This window comes from Columba livia, chromosome 4 (genome assembly GCF_036013475.1).
Source record: "Columba livia isolate bColLiv1 breed racing homer chromosome 4, bColLiv1.pat.W.v2, whole genome shotgun sequence".
Classification (NCBI taxonomy): Eukaryota; Metazoa; Chordata; class Aves; order Columbiformes; family Columbidae; genus Columba; species Columba livia.
This window is the reverse complement of record NC_088605.1, coordinates 31,094,978-31,120,610: the sequence shown is the minus strand read 5'-3', so window position 1 is coordinate 31,120,610 and position 25,633 is coordinate 31,094,978. Positions and strand designations below refer to the sequence as shown.

General features: G+C 35.5%; 1 protein-coding gene across 1 annotated transcript in view; it reads right to left on the bottom strand.

Moving 5' to 3' along the window:
• Positions 1-25,633, bottom strand: part of TUSC3 (tumor suppressor candidate 3) — a 132,053-nt gene that overhangs the window by 18,055 nt on the left and 88,365 nt on the right. Inside the window, exon 7 of the mRNA XM_065061008.1 lies at positions 6,318-6,381. Within this exon, the coding sequence (XP_064917080.1) occupies positions 6,318-6,381 (64 nt within the window). The remainder of the gene's footprint in view (positions 1-6,317; positions 6,382-25,633) is intronic.

The window sequence follows — 25,633 nt, the reverse complement described above, 5'->3', positions numbered from 1 at the left end:
CAAAAGGAAATAAATGACACATTACATTCAAATCAGTTTTATTTATCAAGGGAATGACATAAGAACCTGATGAAAATGGATGCTCATTAGTAGTACTGGTTAGTGTCTACCACAGGGAGAAACAAAAGAATCGCAGATATCTTTCTACTTAAGTTCAGACTCTCCAGTCTTACTATTCCTTACCTTTCTTACTTCATCTTCACAGCCAGAGCCATATTTACAGCTCAACACTGCACACTCCAATGGATGTTCGGTTCACAACAGTCAACATACTCTATCTGTATTAAAATATATCTACTTACAACAGTAGTACTGATTGCACAGATCACTTCACATTTTTCCTCTTAGAAAATGAAAGCTCTTAATTCCACTGTTATATCTCCTCTGTCTCTGTGTCTTCTTAATAACTATCCTCCCTAACTCTAGCAATAGGACTTCAATATTCTTCTCTGTAGTTTCTCTTTACCTTGTCTCTCCCAGAATGTTGAACTACACTGCACTATTTTTTTTTTTTTAATAAATAGCTGATCATTTCTGCTGACTCTTATTATCTACGACCCCATTTCTGTCAGGAAAGGGGTAAAAGAATAGACACCAGAAGCCTAGAACATCTTCTGCGTGAGGAAGAAGTAGAAATTTTACAACTTGAAAACAAGAAAAGGAAGAGAAATCTATATGACAAATTCTATAAAGCCCCAAACAAAAGGAAAAGGGGAAATAATAAAGAAGGACAGACTAATCACTATTTCCAGTGACTTGTTAAATAAAGTTACAAATATAGTTATCGTGCAAATTGTAGGCTAAAAAAAACCCAACCAAAACAACTAAAAGGCATAACTTCTGCATACTATGTGATGTACATAGTATGTATCATCACAGTTCACATGGATATAAACTGTGATGATAATTTGAGAAGCTGCTACACTCTATTGTTAAACCATAATGTGTTGAGATATGTGCTCCTTTTTCTGTGGTAGAATTAGATATCTAGCCAACAAATAGATTGCATTACCAGGATTACTCATGTGAACAAAGTTATTCCTCTTTGTAAATTATGCAGTCCTATGGTCCTCAGAGATATTCAAGCTTTTCAGAAGCAAAAAACTGGCATTGCAGGCTGCACAAAGTCTAGCATGTTGATATCTCCACATAAGTTACTGCTTTCATATCCATTTAACAAAACTGATTTCTATTTAAATAAAATCTATACCATGCTCTTATTTAAATAATTTTTGTTTGTGCAGTCTGACATATAATATGTATTCCACAGCAGGTATACATCCATTTCTGTGATGACTTATGGATAACACTTCTACTTCACAGAACAGTCCACTATTGATATAATTCTACGTAACCTGCAAATTATAATGTGTGTGAATTTTACCCAGTTGCTTGAAACAGTGACCATCTGCCTGATGTAGGGATAAACTCCGTTATGTATTACATTAAATTTCCCTTCCAATTGCAAATGATAATAAGGTTCTGTCACTCCTGGGAAGGCAAATCAAAGTTGGTCAGTTTCAAAGAAAACTGAAAGCAGATATTTAAAAGACCAGCATATTTTTATGGGTGATTAAATGCAACCTCAAACTTATACCTAACTGCTACTCAGTATTACTTTTTCTCTGGAAATAATTATTACTGCATTCTGTCTGCGCAAAAAAAAAAAAAAAAAAGTACCTGCCGATCTGTGGGTAGGAATGAGCTGTAAAGTAGCATGAACAAAAGCAAACATTGCCTTTTGCTTTCTTTCTAGGCAATAACAAAGCTTAAACATAATTGATCTCATTATTCTGCCCCCTAGAACATTCCGTTCATTTTTGAATGAAAACATCACTGAAGACTCCACTAATTCTATAAGGCTGGCAAAAGATCCAAAGAGAAGCCAAAATCTTATGACTGACAGACAAGACTGTTACAGACAAGAGCACAAGACATGAATTGCAGTTTGGGAGGTTCAGACTGGACATTAGGAAAAACTTCATTTCTGTAACTGCTGTGAGAGCTTATGCAATCTCCGTCCTTGGAGTTTTCAAACACTCGCACTAGACAGAGCCATGAAAGACCAGATACAGTGTTGGTGATAATCCTGCTTTAAGAGGAAGATTGGAGTATGTGATCTTCAGAGGTCCCTTCAACCAACATTTACACCATTTCCATAATTATTTCTTGAACTTAATTCTCCAAAAGGGGAGCTAAATAATGACAAAAATAAATAACAGTCATATTGTCAGCATAACATAAACCCCTCAAAGCTTCTTATTAGTAATAGCCTGAAAGTCACAGAAGTGTGTAATATAACAAGCACCATATCCACGTGTGTTCTTTCACTGTTCTCTGCTAGGTGTTCACCCACAAGGACTTTTACTAGCTCAGACACATTTTTGGATGTCAGTTCTATGTATTTGCTCTATACCTAAGACAACAGCCTGTTTCGAAGTGCCTTCTGAGTGACTGAGCAGGCATCGGCGTGTGTGCAGCAAAGCTTATCAACTCTGGATTAGTTTCAGCATGGGCAGGTACTTTGTATTGCATGCCCACTAATGGGAATATTGCATTGGGATGCCAAGCCAACTCTGTGGATTTGGATATATCACAGTTTAGATAGATGAGATCTCTGTCTTGGCAGGGTACAGCTAAACTGTTGTGGACTAAAATGGTCCTGGAATAAGAACAAAGGCAGTGATGCCACGCTCTGCTGGAGTTTGACTGGAGCTGCCTCTATAGTCAGCCAGCCCAGTGTAGCCCAGTGTCTCCACATGCTCTGGACCACAGAAAAATTTCAGCTCAAACACTGTAGTTGAAAACTACTTTGGGCAAGTGATTCTGAAAGATCTATAAATCCTCATTTAAGAAGGTAAAAGGAATATCAGAATCACAGACGTGACTTCTTACATGAAGGACTGTTTCTCAGTTTTTAAAAGGCTACCCAAATTTGTATTCACTATTTTGCAGCCTGGAATTCAACAAAGCTTTTGTCAAAATACAGTGATATTTTTCTTCAATTTCTACAAAGTAACTTTACTCAAGGCATAAGACACTATGGACTCGGTAAGATGGCTCCCATCAACCACTTCTAAGTTTAGGACTTTGGAAATGAAATAATGTCTCCTTGTTCTGAGGAGCTTGCTTATTGTGAGTTTTTAATCTCTTCAGAAAGTGTCACATCTAATCCATTTCAGTTAGTCTGATCTTCCGCTAAATGTAATATCAGTATTTTGGCTGTTAGAACACATTTCACAAAAATAAAATTAAGTAAAAAAATAATCATTTTTTTTTATTAAATTGTTTTACTGATATAACGTTGTACATGCTGTATTATCACAGTGACTTCCATTGTGTCACTACTAATCACCATCTGTTAGGACTAAAACTACTTGTTTAAAAGATTATAAAAATTTTGGGCATACACCTGGTATGATCAGTATCATCGTATAGGTTTTGATGAATTTAATTTTGTGTAATTCTGTATAATTGAAAAGGACTATCTGACATTTTCACAAGTCCTCCTCATCCATGTCCTAATTATGTAGCTACAGCTTGGGAAAAAACAGCAGATCTTCATATGGAAATCATCTAGCAGACTGGGTAGAATCACTATCTAAAAGCAAGTACAGAAATGCAATGGAAATTCATATTTTCTCATCAGAGGTATTAAAAATACACTTTCTAGAGAAACACAACATTGCGTTTCAAGATCTAGCATGAAGTGACAACCTTGTCCTTGTTCTTACTATTACAAAGTGAAAAGAAGCAAACAAATGAAGCATGTACATTACCAGCATAGTAATGTCTTGGTTTAAAATTGAATGCATCTTTTGAACTTTATAGGATAAAGAGAATGTATGACTATTTATCAATCTGGCATACTTTTTTCTAATTCCCACATTTTCTATCAACATTTCCCAACTAAACAAATAATAAAGAAGCGATGAAGCAGCTAATAATTCCTATCAACATTGAAAGGATAAAGAAATATTAATTCTTTCATGCAAAACTTAAAATCTGTCAAAATTTCATGTCACTTGTGAAACTTCTGTGTCACTGAAAACTCAGCCTAACAGTACTGAGCCATGAAATGAAACCTTAGGAGAATTCATTTTGCAAGTGGCAATGAACAACCTCACTGAAAGGATTCTTTCAGCCAGCTGCTTCAATGTAGTTAGCCAACTTCCCAGTTTAAAGACTGTCTCTGCCAACAAAAATATATCACTTTCATGCCTGAGTCAGACAAACAAAGTATGTCATGAACAGAAGTTTTGTTTCTTTTTAATTGTAGCTGGTTTTTGCATTTACTTTTCCCATTCTCAAGGAGCCAACTGGATTTTTTTTTTTTTTAGATAACAGATTTGTTTAAATTGTGGCAGTTTGGGAAAACCAAAAAACATTAAAAAACAAATTGTGGCTATACAAAGAGAAAACAAAGATTATACTAATAAGATGCATACTATCTATTATACAAGAAACTTTTCATCTGAAACATAATAGCTGTCTCTGTGTACTTTTCAAAAAATGTAGCAATTAAATTAATAATCACTTGGCAGTTCTTAGGTAAGACAATTTATCTTTAACTCTCTCTTCCCAGGAAAAGGAGTGGAAATTTAGGACTAATGAACATAAAAATGTGCTTCCAAAACTTTTAACAAATACAATGTGATTTTGACACAACATTAACTAGGGTATGATATCAAACCTGGAGAACTCACAGAATCACAGAATGGTTAAGACTGGAAGAGACCTCTTGAGATCACCTAATCCAACCCCTCTGCACAAGAAACCTGCAAGGGCAGGTTGCGCAGAACCATGTCCAGTCAGTTTTTGAATTCTTCACAGGTGGAGACTCTACATACAGCCTTTCCGGGCAACCTCTTCTAGAATTTGGTCACCCTCACACTAACAAGCATCTTCTTGTCTTCAGACTGAATTTCCTGTTTTTCAATTTGCCCCATTGCCTCTTGTCTTGTCTGAGGGCACTACTCTCTCCTCCTTCATTTCCTCCCATCAGGTATACACATTGATTAGATTCCCCTGAGAGCCTTCTCCTCTCTAGGCTAAACAGTGCTAGCTTTCTCAGCCTTTCCTCATAGGAGAGATGCTCCAGTCTCTTAATCGTCTTTGTGGCCCTTTGCTGGACTTGCTCAAGTAAATCTGTATCTTTCCTGTGCGGGGGGACCCAGAGCAGGACACAAAATTCCAGTTCAATTGTGAATATTGCATTTACTTTACAAAATATGACAACGTTGAAATTAAATTTGTAATGGCTATTTACAGAGCAAATGAGGTTTCACAGGAAGCAAAATTCATGCCAGGTAAATTAATGTCATGAAGCAAAAAGATGTAATTATGGCGTTCTCTTTGGATACTAAATGCCAAAGATGAAGGCAGACAGGGAAGCCAGAGGAAGCACAGGATCAAAGCCAACATAACTTCAGGGAGAGAACAAGACAGTAGCTATGATCATCGGACTCTAAGGTCTGGTTATTACTTCAAATTGGGAAATGTTATTTCCTTCCTCTTGCTCTCCTTAGAGGAAGGTATTTATGATGGAACCACTGTATTTTAATAGTGGTTAATGGTGAATGGAGTTTTCACTCAACGAACAAAGGTGATTAGAAGCAGGGTTTAAAGAAACCAGATAGTAGATGAGTTTTTCTTACAGATTTTTAAGACATGTTAAAAAAAACCCAAAACAAAACCACAAAACAAGCAAACAAACAAAAAAACAAAGAACCAACCAACAACCCAAACAAAATTAATTAAGAATGGAAGAGTAAAAGTAGGTCTGAGTATTTCTGTGAGGAGACAATGTCAGAACAAACAAGATTGGGTTATTTGTTTCAAGACATTGTAGTAAACTGTTCAGATTAGGTGGAAAACAAACAAACAAACAAACAAACAACAAAGACTAATGCAGGACAATTTATCTTCATGCATAATTAGTAAATTGCAGTACACTTTCCTTATCAGTTAAAATAAATAATTTTTAATATCAAATTTTTAACTTTTACTATAAAGAGTGAAATAGGGAATAAAAGTAGTTGCTGCTACTGAAAACACTGAAAGGAAAAACACTGTGATTAGCAAACAGGCATAAGAGTAACAAAGGAGATAATAAGGTACACATAAACGAAAAGCAACGCCAGCTTCAGTTGGCAGTAAACAGCAATGACATTGACTATCTATTTAAACACATATTAAGCCAAAATACAATACCTGCTCAGAAGTTCAATGATATTCACTGTCAGAGCAATTTTATTTAACAGCATATTGTACTTCAGCTTGTTTTTTTTTCTATTCATCACCATTTTGAAGGATACTCAGCAGAAGAATAATGTGTGATTCTGCAACAAACTGAGCCTGACTGCTTCCATGTATGTAACTCTGTAAAATAAAAATGAAAAACAACCCGCTTTAAAACAAAGAAATCCATTGAAAATGGCACAATTGGATATGTGAGAATCAAAATAAAACCTGTTTTGCAGAAAAATACAGACAGCAACAGCTACAAGTTAGCAGCACAGGTTATGTATGTATAGTGAAAAGGAATGTTAAAAATAGTATATTTAGGCAAAGAAGAAATATACAGTAAATGCAATGTTTCATACACAAGTGCACTATGCTGGACTTTTTTTCACACTGCTTCTAGTGTGGAATAAAGAACAGGCATTTATTTGCTCAGGAGAGGGAGGTGATGAAATCAATGACATGCCTCAGCAGTCTTTACAGAAGTGAAAACTGAACCTTGCCTTAAAAAGATCATTGTACTTTAGCCTTATTCAGATTGAGTGAAGTTTTCTCAAACAAAGTCTAATCTGTGTTTCTCCAGGAAGGTGCAAATGTGTCCATAAAAGTTCCTAATTCATAAAACGCCTTGTTTATATGGAATCAAAGCAAAAGCAATCACAGATGTTAATACTAAATGCAAACCTAACATAGTCTACTTTTTTCCCCTCAAATAATTATTCTTAATGGGCTCCTTTTGTATATTTATTATTAAGAACATATAGCATATTATTCAGTTGTTGTTAGTGTTCATTGTTAACTAGCTATGACAGCAAAAAAAATAGCAACAATTTGAAGGGCTGCAAGTATGAACAAAATGAGGGAGATTCTCTCTCTTCCTCTACTATATCCATTACAAACATTGAGTATATCTTGTCATACTATCCTATGTGAAATTAAATATATCCATGTTCTCAAAATATTATTTTCATATATCCTTTTCAGGCATATATACAATTTTCACCCCAATTAAATAGAAAGAAAAATGCTCACTCCTGTTAATGTAAAGAAAAAGGAAACTTTTTTCCTTCCTTATAGATTCAGGGTTTTGTTTGTTCATTTTTTTAAACTCATATGTTTTGCTTTAATTCATTTTACTCTGAATAATTCTGCCTGAACACCAGCCTCGTCAAGATTCAGATTTGAAATGCCCTGATACTTTAGCATATAAAAGAGCACCTTTATCCACATTGGTTAAATTCTGGTTGATGAACTGTCAAAACATGCAGTTTGTAAGGTATTATAGAAGTTTTTACCCAGCAGATGATTATCTATTGTTTTCAACATTCAATTATATTGTGCTCAAACAACCAATTCAAAGCTAAAGTGGGCAAGAACTTCATGTATCGAAATATTTCATCTGTCAAAGAAGACATATTTTTATTTAACAAGATAAAAATCACTGATCTCATAAGAATGTCTCATTGCAGTATGACATGATGATGAGCCAACATATATTTCTTGATTTTTTGCAGGGCCCGCTAAAAATCTCACTAAGGCTATATGCATATATATATATATATATATATATATACACACACACATGCATATGAAACAAAGGAAGGAAATAGGAATATTAGATGTTAACAAAAATAATGATGAAGCTCAAATCCTTAACAGATTGTGTACTCTAACTCAGTTATGACCACAAATTGCAAATATTGACCCTCTGTCATTATTTCTCATGCAGCTAAAGCAATATATATATACACATAGGCATACATATACACTTGCAGGATCTGGATTCAAGTATGCCTAACAAATGGTAAACATATATTTCTTCTTACAATCATAGTACCAGCTTACAATTATAATACATACTGTATTTCTTAATACAATACGATGAGAACTGAAATAAAAGCTATGCATTTAAACATAATGCCTACTACTCTTTCTCTACACACATTGTATAAAAATGCACATTGTATAAAAGTGCACATTGGGAACTGAAGAAATACATTCAACATTGAGACAACATTATTATAATTGATGAATAAAACTGGTTGTCACATGACTCCTAAGACTACAAATGCCTTCTGTATCTGTAAAATGTTTACATTAAATATATGATTTTTAATGATGTGCTTTCTACTTTGTTAAAGTAAATTACATTTCTCTTTATGGTAGCAATTTAATTCCCCATAAAACCACTGAAGGAACAGAATCCAAAGTATATACACAAACACATACAGAGACTATATAGAGAAATCATTCCTTTCCTCTAAATAGTTTACTGACAATTAATTGTGTAGCTTTCATCCTAATTGGGAGGAAGAGTCTTACCTCCAAAAAAAGGAAATCTTATGTTACCACTTCTGATGACAGAAATCTGTTCCACGCTGGGGAGGAATCACGTTTTAGGTACTGGTCATCACCACCCAGCATAGTAACTTTTTAAAAAAAATATCACTAAAGTTTGTGTTACCTCTGGTTTAACTTGAAAATATCAAATAATTACAAATAATTTTTTTAGTGAAACAAGACAGTTTTACAACTATCTAGCCATCAAACCCATACATTAATGATGTTATTAAAAATGCCAGTAAATGTGCTCTCAACTGAAAATTTCAAGCATGATTTTTCATTAGTTATTCACCCTTGAAAAACTGACTGAAAAATTCTCTCTCAATCTGAGGATGATTAGAGTTCACACCAGGCAAACTCGTGTTGCAATGCAGTACATGTAGACTGCTTACAATGTGAAGTTGAAACACCACAAAGACTAAAAGCTATAAAAACTGATTAGATTGTTCACGTTTTTAAATAATACTCTGATTTTAAAAACTTAAGTCCACCTGAGAAGGCAAGTTTTTACACATTCCAGCAGCTCTGTGGTGATTTGATCTAATCTGCTAGCATGGCTGGTATCACAATGGTATCACAAGGATATGGCTATTGGAAAGACATTCTCAGTCAGAAATCTTTGTCTACCTGTTCCTTAAATCCCCAAAGTAATTAGTTTTATTGCATGATGTAAAATATATTTTCTCATTTGAGGCTTTTCTAGGAGCTGTTTGAGAAGCTTTCAAGGTACAAAATGAATCACAAGACCAGTCTCTCAGAAGATTAAGTCCTTAATAAGACCAAATCATGAAAACAAAGATATTCTCATTATTGCTATTAATTGACAGACAGAAGTCCTAGCTACCACCTGATACTCAGTATAAAGAAAAAAAAGCATGGAGTAGATACAGTTTATTTGCAAATGCTGAAACTTGAACCAACCAAAACCAAACAAACCAAAACCTGAAACAAACAAAACCTGCCTAGAAGACCTGAATCAGAGACCGTAACTTGAAAATGAGCTGATGAATACGAATTTCTGGCTAAATGTCTCATATGGATTCATGTTGTAACTATATTTCTTTAAATGTGAGTTGCTAAAGGCATGGCCTTGCTTGCAAGGAAGTGGAAGTTCTTTAATTTAGTTCTGGAAACATTATGTGTACATTAAAAAACTAGTAAGAGAAAGCTGCTAAACACTGCTCTGTCTTCAGAGAGGGGGCAGAAATGGACAAAAGCAAAGTGAGTAGCAACCTTAAATGAAAAAAACAAATCTCATCTTTACGTGAGAAGGCAAGAGATTTCAGTTTAACTTAGACAGTGTGCTAGTTGAAAGCCAGTTGTTTAAAGTGTTAAATAAGGCAGATGTTTACTGTTCCATACGAACTTAAAAAAAAAAAAATCATTTTAACTGTTAACTTCTTTATTTTATCACAAATGTCCTTAGGTAGATCATTCTTTAAAGTTACAAACAAATCTATGTGTGATCAATAGGCTCCTCAAATTGCCTCCCCAGACATTGTTCTCCAAATACTCAAAATAGCAGCATGGTGCATCTCCTTCATAGCTGTGGGTGAGTCAGAGCAATGGTAGTGAAGAAGTGAAGAAAGTGAGAGACTGTTCCAGTGATGAAAGATAACCAAAATAATTTGCATTCGATTACACAATGTGAATCACCTGAGTTTACAACAGTACCTCACCCCATTTCTAATGAGAAATGGGTCATAACCCTTTCATGAAAGAATTACAGGGTGCATTTTTTTCACAATGAATTTTCAAACCTATGTTCTAAACAACATAAAATAATCAGAGTAGAATCACAGAATGTTAGGGACTGGAAGGGACCTCAAAAGATCATTTAGTCCAATCCCCCTGCCAGAGAAGGAACACCTAGATGAGGTTACACAAGAAGGTGTCCAGGCGGGTTTTGAATGTCTCCAGAGCAGGAGACTCCACAACCTCCCTGGGCAGCCTGTTCCAGTGTTCTGTTACCCTCACTGAGAAGGTTTGAGAAGACAGAAAACCAGTATTTAATGCAAAAATGATGGCAAACCGCTTTTCTTGAAGAGAGAATAGTGAGAACTGTGAGACATTTGTCCTTGTGTTTTTCCCTAGAGGCATGTGACAATACCGTGAGGCTACTTGAAGCACAGATTATATTTGTATGGATACATATTTATGCAAATGTACGCACACACACCAGTTTTGTATGCTGCAATGGTCAATGACTCATCACATTTTGAAATTCATAGCCATCTCTGTCTCATTCTTACTTAAATAGAATACATTTAAAGATAGTACGTTTTAAGGAATTCTGACAAATTTGGTTTTTAACAGTTCGCGACCAGTTTTCTCTATACTTTTTTGTGGTTCCACAGCAGATTTTATTTGGGTAAAGTTCTTGAAATTATATCCATATAAACAAAATAAAGGATTTGGTCACATGTGAGGTTTCCTTATTTTCAGACTTCTTTCCCTCCATAAGAAGATTGCTGAATGACACACATGCAAGGCACATATTCTAATGAAATTTTATTTGAGGTTACAAACTATTAAGGGACTGAGAAGTAAGATTTCTGGTTTTGCTATCTTTCCTACATTTTGACACTGAAACATTTTAATATCTGGAAGCTCTGTGAAGTCTGGTTGCAAATGATCTAGGCAAATGCTTTAAATACATTTATGCATAAATCGGTACTTCCCTTTCATTTCAGAGGCATCAAGAGGGTGTGCCATATAAGACACAAAGCTAAAGTCCGTCAGAGAGATGCAACTGTGGTTTGAGCAGAAGAGCTGTGCAGCCACACAATGGATGAAACAGCAAATGCTACGCTGGTAGGATTAATAGCGGGAACCAAAGCATGAGTGACTGACACTTTGAATGACTGGTTCTTTTCCAGCTTTAACATTCTCCTTTCTCAGGTCTGATTCCACAGAAGCAATTTGAATTCCTAACTGAAATAATCATGTCCCCAGTTCATGCCATTTTCTTTAGCAGTGACAAACAATTGTTCAATACATGCAAATTTCTACAAGGCTGTGTTAAATATTTATCTACTATTCATAAACTTGTTAAATATTTAGTGTTATTGAGCTGCAGATGGCACATATATATAATCTCTCACTAGGAAAGTTAAGGATAACAATGTAATATGCTTTTAAATTTCCCTAAATACAGCATATGCTTGTGATTTCCCTTCAAGAGTGATAGCTGTCATGGTTCAGTAAAGTACTTGAATTAAGTGTAATCTGTGTTTTTTGTTTCTTTTCAGTTAATGTAATGTAAATAAAACAGAAATGAAGTAAATGGAAATAAGGTCTCTGTGAGTTATATGCTAATTCTTAAGGCAATACAATTAACTTGTGGAGCACCCAAGATCAAAACTGAAAGATTATTTCACTTGCTCCAGTACTATTCTCTAAAATAAACATCGTGATGTTTATTTTTTATGACTATGTGAATGATGGATGCTGGGGCAGAGGGACTGGGTTGAACTGTTGCGTTTGGTAATAGCATACAATAAAGCTACTTCATGAAGTAGCTGAGTAACTAAGAAATAACTTGTCCTGTGTTTACATGACGCTCATCTAATAAAATGTATTAGAAACCAATCAACAGCAGACAATTTTTATAATAATTACCCTTTTTAACCATAAGCTGAATTTGGATTTTATGTTGAAGAAACCTCCAGATGTAGACTACCCCTTGGAGGAGACAACAGGAGAAATTAAAGCTAATATATGTGGAAAGAGGTGAAGCAACACACTAGTTAACTGCCCCCAAAGACAGAAAGTTACAAATTCCATGCAAATAGGACAAACACTATAAATTTCTCTTCACAGTATCACAGTATGTTTGGGATTGGAAGGGACCTCAGAAGATCATCTAGTCCAATCCCCCTGACAGAGAAAGAACGCCTAGATGAGGTCACACAGGAACATGTCCAGGTGGGTTTTGAATGTCTCCAGGGAAGGAGACTCCACAACCCCCCTGGGCAGCCTGCTCTAGTGCTCCGTCACCCTCACTGAGAAGCTTCTTCTCAAATTTAAGTGGAACCTCTTGTATTCCAGCTTGATCCCATTACCCCTTGTCCTACCATTGTTTCCCACCGAGAAGAACCTGGCTCCATCCTCATGGTACTCACTTTTTATATACTTATAGACATTAATAAGGTCCCCCCTTAGTCTCCTCTTCTCCAAACTAAAGAGACCCAGCTCCCTCAGCCTTTCTTCATAAGGGAGATGCGCCTCTCCCTTAATCATCTTTGTTGCCCTATGCTGGACCCTCTCCAGCATAGGAGAAGGAGAAGGAGAGAAGGAGAACCTCTCTCGATCTACTAGCCACCCCCCTTCTAATACACCCCAGGATGCCATTGGCCTTTCTGGTCACAAGGGCACAGTGCAGGCTCACGGGCTCATGGTCATCCTGTCTTCCTTCACTACGTTAACATTCAAGATGAAATTCATCAGAGAGAGGAACATTACAGAAAGCTATGGATTACTTCATTAAGTGAAATAGACCATTCTGAAGGCTGAATTTTAAAGTCCATCAATTTTGCCAAGAACATATATTAGCTATAAGAATTTGTTATTTTCTCTTAACTTAGGGGGGATAAAGAGAGAATCTCACAACATTTTTCGTCACATCAGTGTTTTATATGTTTTCAAATTAGTTTCCAGGACTAGAATGACTGTCATCAGTGTTTAAGTGTTTAAGGAACAAAACTTCTAAAACATTTTCTCCCAATACCATTTACACACCTTAGCATTGTAAATGTGAATACAGAAAAGCGTTAAATATGTTACAGAGAACAAATATTTCTTTCAGTAAAGCAAGCGCTTCGAGACCAAACACCAAGGTATATTCATTTAATGTTATTGTGTGCTTTCATGGTCATATTGATATTTCTCCAGACAAGTACTTTTTCCATGTTAACTATGTAACACTTCTTGTCCAGCAAGATTAGGATAAAATTTTATGCAGCTCAAAAAAACCCTATCTTTCAGGCCCTTAACACTCTAAGACTTGTTTAAATATTATGTTTTCCAAAGAATAGCATAGCTTCACTTGAGGCAATCCTCTCCAAATATGCTGATTTGATTACTACACAGTAGAATCTATTCAGTTCATACGGGCAGATCAGAGTTTTAACTTGCTTAAGAACCCAATAGCAGACTTCATATGATGTTATTAGCCTAGGCAGGTCTGTGAAAGTCTGAAAATAGAAACCTAATGTAATTCCCTGTTTTCTTTCCATCATTGAAGATACTGTTATCTGCTGGGGATAGCACATGTACAGTAGCCTATTTTCCCTGCAGCAGCCAGCCCTCAGAAGCCCTTATCATGACCACTGATGTGAAAAACATGAGACGATACTGTTTTGGACCTAAGTTGTTCACATGCATGAGAATGGTTGCCAACTTAGAACATCTGTTAGCATATGGACACAATTTGCAAAAATAATTTTAAACCTTTTTTTTAGACTGGGGATGTAGTGTGGCTATGAGTTTATTTTAAATAACTTACACAACACTGACACTGATGAATTTAAATTTATGTATGCTTCATGTATAGCAATATAGGAAGTAACATCTCAAAAGCTAAAGAAATAAAAAAATGTCTTGACTGCAGTTCATTTACTAAACAGCTCAGAAACCCTTGACTATTCAAATCACATTAATTTCCAACAGTTAGGATAATGTGCAAGCATCTAATAGGCAAATTTCTTTTATTGTAGGTATTCTTTCATTGTAGCTACCCACTTGTAAAAGGGCATATCTACAAATGACGCTTCACTGCTTCCAAATTTAATGTAGTGTTAAACAAAAAGTAAATCTAAACTTATTGCTAACAGAAATCCTGCATTAATTAATTCGTGTTTCTGGAAAAATGAAGACCTTACATAACTATAGTAAGAAATGTGCAGCCAGGTATTTGAGCCAGTAGTTCTTTCATGGATCTTTGTTTTATGTAACAATGAAACAGAAACACTTTAGTTTAGCACTAACCTACTTGAAACTGACTCTTTTAGACAGTTATTAGCACTATGAACAGATATAATACAAATACAGCCAACAGATTGCCATTCTGGTGAAAATTTCATTTATTATATTCCCAGTAAACAAATGCTCTAAGCAATGTCTCTACATGAAATCCACTCCAGTTCAGTTACAGGTAAATGAGACCAGGACTAAGAAAACAGCTAAAGTGCACACACCAGTACATCCAAAATGGTGAAGACAGTATTACTAAAGGTGGTGACTACACACTTTTAGTGATTTTGTTCAGCTTAAATTCAACTACTTCACTGTTAAAATAGTAGGATATTCTAGAAAATCAACATTAGACCCCATGTGTATTTTACATGTCTCAGCATCCACGGTGTAACACTGCAGGTGTTTGGACTCCCACTTATTGAACATAAACATAAATATCAGCCACTTCTGAGGGCAAATTTTAATAGCTATGGATAAAATTCACCCTATTTAAGAAATCTGATGTTGATTTTTATTAATTTATATAATACAGATATAGTAATCTCATTCAAACTCCTTAATTCACTCATATATTAATTCAATGAATACGAGCTACATCTTCCCTGAGCTCACTGCTGTGTTCACTATTGCCCCAAACCAAAACAGAGTCATGAGCCAGCAGGCAGTTTCCAGAGGCCTGGCTGGCTGCAGCGGGCTGTGCTGGCTGCCCGCCACAAAGTCCAGCTGGCACTGAGCACAAAACACGAGCTGGGTCCCCAACCCTAGAGGAAAAGTGGAGAAATTGCTGCCTACTTTTGTGGACCAGCTGGCTGGAAAGGGGAGTTGGTATAATTTAAAATACAGGGTGTTTCAAAAAGATGGACCCGGTTTGAAATTACTATTATCTCTGCAACCATGAATCACCCATGAATGAAACTCTTGTAGTCCGTACAGCAGGTGGAGGGAACACAGAACATTTATAAAAAGGTTACTAAAACTTGATAACTCATTACACTGTTTGTAAAGTTTTGTGTATTTGTAAAATGTTGGGTCCGTCTTTTTGAAACACCCTGTAGTACACAAATCCTAGTTTATGATGCTGCTTTGGTTTTCCCTAGACGGTTTTTATAGCTCTACTGCATTATTTTGGGGTTGTTCTATGCAGGAACAGGAGTTGGACTCGATGATCCTTAGGGGTCCCTTCCAAATCAGGACATTTTATGATTTAGGATATCTAGAAGTGCTATCAAGGGAATTAGTTAGTAGAGGTGATCTCACAAATCCAGAAACTGTGAACACTCTGCTCAGCTATACAGAGGCTTTGATACAACTGACTGAGTAAGAATTTATTCTGAGGACTCATTCTATGTTTATTAATTACTAAATAATAAGACAGAGGATACAGCAATCCTTCAATGAATCATTACTTTGTGGGTTTCAGAAAAAAAAAAAAAACAAATCTTAACCTCTCATTAGGAATAAAAACATTGCTACCCTTATAGTACTTAATTTCTAAATTGCCCAATAGACTGGCATGCAACAAAAGTCTTCCCTCTTAACGGGCATTATGACATACAGCACCCACGGGAGAGACTTGAACAGAGATTAAGGTATGATTTCCAGAATCTCTGGAACAGCATTCTGGTAGTTTCAGGAAGTTTACATAACACTGCTTGGCTTATTTGCTTAAGGAAAGGAAATTTTTGCAACTGTGATGCTTTTATTAACAATGTGACAACTTTTAAATCAACTTAAGAGTGCAAAAAAAATCTGAGAAAACTGACATTCCTATACATTTCATCACAGCCAGACAATCAAACCAGTGATTTTAATGAAAGAAAAGCTGCAATTGAAGTTCAGCTGTTGATACCTGTTTTAGAGTATGGACTGCTTGCCTAACACATGGAATCCAAACTGTGATACTTCTTCTAATTAGAAAACAGAAGAGATTTTGAGAAGTTTTTCATGAACAGCATTTCCCTAAATACACATTGTTATTCTAAATAATTCTAAAGTACCCCTGCACTTTTTGCCCCCATTCTAACAATAAGTACAATATGGGATATATGTCATTGCTCGTTCAGCTTTTTTTCCCCCCTCTTTAAAAAAAATAATACTAACAGGCAAAAGTAAAATATTCACCTAAATGCTGCCATGTGCCTACAATTACTTTTGAACAGGGATTAGGCAGCACTGATGACACAAATCCAAACAATCATATGGTTAAATAACTTTTCCCCATGTCCAGCTGTAGGGTGAGAACTCTTCTTCCCCACCCCATCTCCTGAATCCTTTTGTCCAAAATAGTGTGAAAGTGTGATGATCTGCACACCACTAGCGGGCTGACAAATACTGGTCATGGCATAACACAGGAAAGACACCTACCGTATAGGAGACTCAAAGGAAGTTTTCCTTATAGAGATCATAGAATCACAGAATGTCCTGAGTTCAAAAGGACCCACAAGGATTGAGTCCAACTACTGTCCCTGCATAGGACAAGTCCACAGTTCACACCATGTGTCTGAGGGCATTGTTCAGTCTCTTCTTGAACACTGTCAGGCTTGGGGCTGTGACACCTCCCTGGGGAGCCTGTTCCAGGGCTCCACCACCCTCTGGGTGAAGAACCGTTTCCTAATGTCCAATCTAAACTTCCCCTGGCACATCTTCCTGCCATTCCCTCAGGTTGCATTGTTGGTCACTCCAAGCTGTGAGGCCAAAAAAGGTAGTTTGACCTGAATGCCAGTGCTAGAAGCAGAAGTGAAGAAAGAGAACTTTACTGTGACACTAACTGCAAAATAGACTTTGCTGAATTCAAACAGCTGTAAGAAACACAAACAAAAAAGTTTACTTTGTAGCAGAAGGAAAGGCCCAAAGCCACAATCCAAATACCAGAAATAGAAGAATGTGAAAATTATCCTGTGTTTGATGTAGTCACCTACTCTGAGCAAATTGGATGCTGCCCCTAATTCAGCCACACATAGTTTGGAGATTAAGTTATTGCAACCACAGGTTTTGTATATGACTGCAAGCTACAAGTTCCATAGTAGGTTAAGTCATGTTTTGGATTTGCAATAGCAGGGAAACTTGTCAAGTACAGTGGAAATACTTGCATATTTGGAATGCTGCTTTTTAAATGCTAATTAATTAGGAAGGTGACACATAGTAAGCAGGCACGATCACGCATGCAAAATTGAGCCTGAAACATTAGTCTATATGATTGAGTAGTTAGACAGATGCCAGAGAGGAAAAACCATGGTAGTCTTTCTTGCCGAAGTATTTTTTAGTACCATCTGAAGCACAGACTATATATGAATTTATAAACCTTAACAGTTACTTTAGAAAGAGGTATCTTAGTGAACACTGTATAAACTAAGAGATTAATGAATACAGAAGTTTATTTATTAAGTATAACCGTGGTACTCTGGGCCCCTTTCAAATTACACTTTTTAGTAAAAAAGTGCATTATTCTTGAAAGAAAGATTGACAGCTAATTGACAAAACACGAACACAAGAAAATGAGGCTACGAGCTGCCATTAAAGGAGAAGAAGTAATATTTGTAGTAATGTAGTAATGCTTTCAGATAGTCATATTTCCCAGGGTGTGGGGGGGCAGGGCAGTTTGGTAAGAAAAACAAAATGATACCTGTGTGAAAAATAAAACTGTTTCAAAAACTCTGAAGTTTTATCACAGTTTTATAACCAATTTTTTACTATGTGTCATATAGCACATACAGTCACATATATATATTCATGTCCTAGGATTTTATACCCTCTGGGATTTTGTTACTACATGACAGTTTGCCAGGCTAAAACCTTAAAAATGAATATTCTTTATTAAAAACAATTTTATATACTGAAATATGCAAGCACATAAAATATCAAAATTTAAGTTAATAAAAAGAGGAAGTGTATTTTCACTACAGCAAGAGTTTTATTATTCTGTTCAAATTTAGGTGTAACATCATCTGTCATTGTTATAAGAAGATATCATTTCAATGATCTAAAGCACAAAATACTGACATTTTAAATTCACCACATCATACCACTGCACAGCATTACATATTAACATTACTCTTGGGATAAAGAGAACATCTCATCAAATTTTTAAGAAAACAGAATTCAGGCTGGCATGCATTACTTGAGGGAAAGTTATTTACACTCCTTCTTCAATGCTTCTTTTTCCAAAACCTTTTTTTCTATTTAATCTCTCTTTTCTTGTCATTCCTCTACAAGCTAACTTATTAACTTCCATTATGATGGAAAACTCAAATCTACACTCATTTTTTTTCAATGGTAAAGAGGTATATGCTATTTATCTTCTTCCCAGTAGAATCTCTGTCATTTGATCTTTGTTTCTGCTAATTGGCACTTAGGATTACAAAGAAGCAGCCTTTTGGAGAAGGGGACTAAGCAAAAGGACAGGCCTTACATGACTCAACAAAAAACTCAGATCAGAACTGAATGAATAGAAAAAAGGGTCAAAATCAATTCAAATCCAAGTTTCACTGTACTGTTTTTAATCTTCATATCAATATTCTAGAATAAGCCTATATTTTTCAGAATTTTACAGCTAAGTTATTGAAAAAAATTGTTTTGTGCTGCCCCAAACAATTTTTTGCATGGTATATTAGTTGTAGTTGGTACATTGGAAGAAGTACTGCTGACATGACACAGAAACTGAGCAAAACAAAGCCTTTACCAGGACAAATTGAGAACAAAGGAATCACTCCATGTTTAGAATATAAAATTTGAAAGTAGACACACTTGACAAATGGGAATTTATTTCTCAATAACAAATGCTTGGAATCCATGATTTACGAAGGCTGCTGTTGGATTCACTTATTTAAATTCAATGTTTAATGCACTGGCAGATGCTTCCTAATTATTAGAATATGGAAGTGAGAACATTTTTTTCAATGGATGCACTATGCCATTAAACATCCTGTACTTCAGCAACTATCAAATTTGTGATGATGTATTTTATGAAGTTCTGTTTAGGATGGCAGGCATTAACTTAATATACCATAAAAGCCAGTAGCTAAAAATTTTATGTTATGACACAAAACCTCAGACCTATTTGCTGAGCTATCCTTAGCAAGTATTCCAGCCTGCAATGAATACAAATTAAATACTGCTGTCAGCAAGACAAGTTGCATTTCAAGTTCCTTCTGTCAGCTGCCTCAAAAAAACCCACCCAAATAGTCAAGAATCAAAAATTTCCAGGACTGCCAAACACAACACAAGTCTTAGAGACATTCAGAATGATCATTACATTCAAACTTATCTAGAAATAATTAAAATACCAGCTTTACTAAAGAAGTGATAAAAATTAGTATCTGGCATAGGAAAAATCAATAGAACACTGAATGCCCTTGTCCATGGGACAAAGAAACCTAGGAATTACTTGAAGTCAAATGAAAAATTCTCTTAAGACATCATAAGTGCTTGTTCATGTGAGACTTTGACACTTGTACTACAGCATGCAAGGAAGTTAAAACAATATTACAACTATTGAATTGTGAAATTGCAGTTTTCAGCTCAGAGAGAATAAACTTATTCATACTCTTCAAATATCAGAAGTCAGAGTTGTTCAATGCACCATTATTTTGCCTAAATTAATAAAATAACAAAGTTGTACTTTCTTGACATATTTAGTGTTCTGAAATAAAACCAACCAAACAAAACCCCCCAAATAAACAGGCCACTGTGGACAAATAAGCTTTTAGGTCAAAGGCAAATGTCATTTAATGAATTTCATTAACAAAGTAGACTGAAATACCAAGTAGATATTTGAAAGAGCAGATACAATACCTCATGATGAATGATTCTCTTTTATCTGCAGTAAGTAACAGAGAAGAAATAACTTTTCTTTAGTAGATAATGGCTTTGCAGAAATGAAGGCAGTTTGCAAATGAGTACTATTCATTTGGGAAAAATTGTTGAAAAACAAAAACCTTAGATGGTTCACTTTTTAAAATGGGTATTATTTTACCCAGAAAATGGGACAATACTGATGTCAACAACAAATTTTATCCAGAAGCATTCATAAGTTCCATGGGAAAGCACGGTGATGCCTGAAAGAGTTAGATGAGAACACACCAAGAAGAAAAGTAAAAGCAAAAGTTCAACACCTTGTCTGAGAAGGTCACTATGAATGAAAAAAGACAGGACAAAGCTAAATAAAGAAAACAAAAAGACCCCAGAAGTTAAACTGCTCACAAAAATATATGAAAAACTGATATACCATGAAGCAGACAGAAACAAAGTGACTAAATCCAGTGAGATATTTAAGATTTTGAGGGCTGTCACGGGTTAAACTGAAAATTACCACTTGTGGGGCAGTGGGGGGTGGGGGCGGAGTGGGGAGAGTGAAAAAGAGAGAGAAACAGGGATTAGAATGGAAATAATAATGGAAGAAACCAAAGAAGAATCACAACACTACATGATGACTATTCAGTTTAAAGAATACCACAGTGAAATATAAACATAAATTAAATATAAAGGAGAGCACGTACAAAACTGTTCTTCCAATCAAAGTAAGAAAAGTTCCAGATCTGAAAACTCTTTCTATGGATGTCCTCAGGCTGAATGGAAGTGAAAAGATGCTTTCAGTCTGTGCAGCTTAGATATCTGGAGAAAACTGACATGCGTCCCAAGACCAACAGTAAGTGAAAAGAATTTACAAATCATGGAATATTCTTTTGGTGCTTTGTATATTTAGTGCTTTATGTTGAAGGTGGTTCTGAAAAGAATTTATGAAACAATAAAAGCAGAAATAATAATTGAACAGTAAGAATAAAAAAAAAACTGAGGAGACCAAAGATGCTATAGCAAGCCTCAGAACTACAAAAGAACCCCAAAAACCATTATACCAGAATTAAAGCATTCTTTGTACCTAACTAGGGATATTTTATTTGGTGACACTTAGCAACACTCAACATGGGATTTCTATACACTATATTGGACCATTCATTACACTGAATAGTCTGCTACCAAGTTTCCAATAAAAGTTACAGATACAAAAACATCAGAGTGATCTGCTGCCTAGGCAGGTGTAAAATAAAGCTAGTGCTATTACGTGGAATGCTGAAACAGGTTGAAAAGGGAAGCCTGGGAGGCTTTAAGAGACAACAATTTTCTCAGCAACTTTAAGCATGCATCTAGTGCATGGGTTGTTTCATCGTATGACAAAGTGCAAAAATAGGTCAATAGTTTTCATGCACAAGGAAGAAAAATTTTACATCCTAAGACGAAAATAATCACAAAGGAAAAAAAAGAGTGAGATTTGAAGATAGAAGACGGAGAGGAAATCTGAACAAGTGAAGGGCCATATATTGTCTAGAAAATTAACATTAAAAAATTGTTCAAATTAAAATTAATGTACGAGAAGAGCCTGATAAACTGGTGAAAGATCTGGAAGCACTGTCAGATTTAAGTTCAAGCAGATTTTTAAAATGTTCTAGTTATGAACCACTGTGTTTTTTTTTTTTTTTAGGTGGCTTGAGTAGTCACTAATTTAGCATTCAGATACTTAAATGCATCACAGTACCAGATGACTGAATGCTTTGAGAACATAAAGAAACTTCAACAACTTTGAGGTCATTAAATATTATTTTCCTCTTTTCTTGGAATCTGGAAAGATCCAAACTTCTAGACTTTTAAAACATTTACATTACTGTTGAACTGCTATAGTTTATTTCTGTTAGAAGTGTATTTTTGCTCAAACATTTGTTCCAAGCCAAAAACTTTTGTACTCTATTGTGGCATCTGTAACAGTTAACTGAAAATTAATAACAAATAAAAACCTCTAGCATGGGAACACCTATTGCATATACGGTAAGCCCAAGTCATGGTTCTCTAGGAAAGTGGCAGGAAAGAGCATGATGTCTGGCCTTACAAAGCTAGCATTAAGTAAGGATGCAAAACACAGCCTTCACAAATGTGACAGCAAATAATTGTTTGCTTACTCACTGACTTCCAGAAGTTTAATCCCATTGTACATAAACTTGGACAATGTATGTAAAATACATAGCATTTTCCAAATAATTTTACTGATACTTCTGTCACAAGTGAATTTCAAAACAGCATGTGAAATCAGACTAAAATTTAAGACTTTTACAACACATATAGTATTTTCTTAATACTTTCAGAGTACTTGCAGCACACTGAAACTAAGCAAAAGCTCCAAGTTTGCATTTTAGATGTGTGCTGGAGTGAAACTTTCACTAGCTGAGCCTGAATCAGGGTCTCACAGGCAAAACGCTGCCCCAACCTGCTGTATTTCTCTGAATTTAATTAATTCACTAATTTATTACTGACTGAAACAAGCAAGTCCTAGTGTGGTCCTTCTTGTTTTCTCTAAATGAATTACAAAACTCCAGTCAAAAATTCCAAGAAATCTCAGTGGTTTTGTCAGTTTTCAAAACTCATCAATACAGGCAGGTTTGTCTTTAATTTAACAACACGAACATGTAATCTGAAGACTGTTTCTCCACACATCCCACCACTTTAGTACAAAGGCTTGTTCCTTGTGTTAGAGGACCAACTGTTTGCTTCATAGTGAATTTTGTTGCCTTTCACCCTTCTGGACTTTCAAGATTTTTTTCAGTTCTTATAGACTAATTAGGCAACTCTTTTAACACAACAGGTGATTTCTCAAAGTATCTTTATTAAAAAAAAAAAAAAGTTTTTGCCACATACCTATTTCTTTAGTTTATACATGGTATGAAGCTCTAGTTATAAAACCTCACGGTGACTTTGACCTAAGCAGATTTTCAGTCCCACGATATTTGTGGAAGAGCAGAGAGGTTTCTTCTCTGTACCTAAAATAATTTGTGTGAAATGCTGATTCAAAAGAAGTCAATAAGCATTTTTCTATTGATTTCAAGAGAACCAATATTTCATTCTGATGGTTTATTGGTGATAGAATTTCAGAACATCAATATTTAGAAAGATATATAGTATACAACAAGCCACATAATTGCATAGAACAAACTATGATGTAAACCCTTCATATTAAAGAATTTCAATCTAATGCATTTATTTCTACAGAACATTTAATTTAGCTGCAGAAGACTCAACTGGCTGACAGAAGGAAAAAAAAAAAAGTTTTCAATATAAAAGAAAGGATTCTGCAAAAACCTCAGACAAGAGATCCAGCAGGTAAACCGCCATACATATTTTTGGAGGTTAGAAATGCCTCCCTCCAAAGATCCTTCTAAACTGACAGAATTATTTAGAGAACCAAAATATGACTAAGTGCTTGAATAAGAACAAATATCTAGGAGACACTTCATGACATCCACACAGTAATGCTCCACATCCAGCCCAGTATCCCATTAGTAGCATTTGAAGTTTCTCTGGGGTGAGTTCTTTGCTCTGCCCCTTTTAAGAATATACAGATTTTTCTCCCTCATGAGGGAACTACTCCTCACTTCTTCTAAAAGGCAACTAAAACATAGAGCACTGACTTTTACTGCAATGTCTATCTCAACGAGGAACTGTGAAGGCTAGAAGCTACCGTATGAAATGTATGTATGTGCTCACTCTTCTCAAAGAATAAGAAGTAAAGAGGATTTGATCACACATCAAGAGGAAAATAGACAGTAAAGGTAGTACTTAGAGGACTGTTACTATCTCTCAACTTCTGCTAGGAGGAGGTAAGTTTCTCCCAGTTCAATCTAAACATCTTTTACATGTCCTAAAACTCCTTCAAGTAATAGGGAATGCAGCATCTGCCTTTATAAAGGACTCCAAAATGTAAGTTATTTTCAACACTAGGCAGGACATTTTTTATCTCTCTGCTTAAACAGTTTAATAGTCCCTTACTAGTGAACATCTTTTCTGGTTTTAAGTATCTCTCTCCAGTGATCCATATTCTCTCGAAAGCTAGTATGAACAGCTGGCTTGCAGTGCAACTGCATGTATTAGCATGACTACGTATTGCTCCCTACCAGTACACATCTCATTTTTCCATCCTCTTTAAATCTCGCTAGCTCCAAAGGATGCAAATTAGTATCTACACATGTGAATGATGAGGGTATTCCAGTGCGACACAAAGACGGCTCTAGCCTGACCACACAGAAAGCTCTTCAATCTTGCAATGTAACAATAAAAACCTACTAGTTTCTTTTTAATGACCAGCTATTGAAAATCTTCATTCTTGTGACAATGCTTCTCGTAGTTTTACATCTCCTGAAGTAGACACACTTGAATCATTTGCAGTTAAATTTTATCCTATTATTTTATTAAATGTTGTGGACAAAGGAAGAATGATTTTAGACTTGATAGCCTTCCCTTCACATACTCAAAGACAGATGCTATGAATAACACTAGTGTTTAATGTTTATGTTGATGTTATGATCTAGAATGGTCCCCTTAAATCTCTGCCTGAGATGCTACCTCCCAAAACATACTGCCGGTTTTCAGGCAGCCTATCTTGAAGCTACCACCTCAAACAGGTTTTAGTAGCTATGAATTCGTACAGTAATTTTTTGAAAGTGGTAAAATTCTAATATATGTGATAACCTGCAGGAAAGAGTTCCACAGCTGTCTTTGCAACATGTAGAAACATTTTATTTGAAAATGTCACTTTCAAATTTAATTCAAATAAATTGAAAATTACTCCCTTCATGCTTGTCTCCATGTCAGTCACTATTTAATGCACCTCACTCAAATCAACCTGTCAAAATTCCTTCTACAGAACCACTTCCATAATTTAGCTCACCCTGTGTCATCTCCTGAGTTTTTTCCAGACTGTATTCGGGCTGTGCATAACACACAGAATTTATAGCATTGAAAGTGTTTTTCCTTCCTGATAATTCTAAACATTGTTTGCTCTTTTGTCCTCTGAGTATTTAGAGGTTCTTTTGATTATGTTATTCTAACCAAAAGACCTTACTCCTGAATAGAAATAGTCTGCTGAGCGTCAATCATTTTACAGGCATTTTACTCGCACAGGGAAATTGTATGATCTGCTTTTTCATCCACATCTCTTTACAGTTATTTGCAACAGAGCAATAAAATGGCAGATAACAATCTTACTCAGTTCTTCTGCATGGAAGTCCCCCTATACTTCTTCACAGCTGGCCCG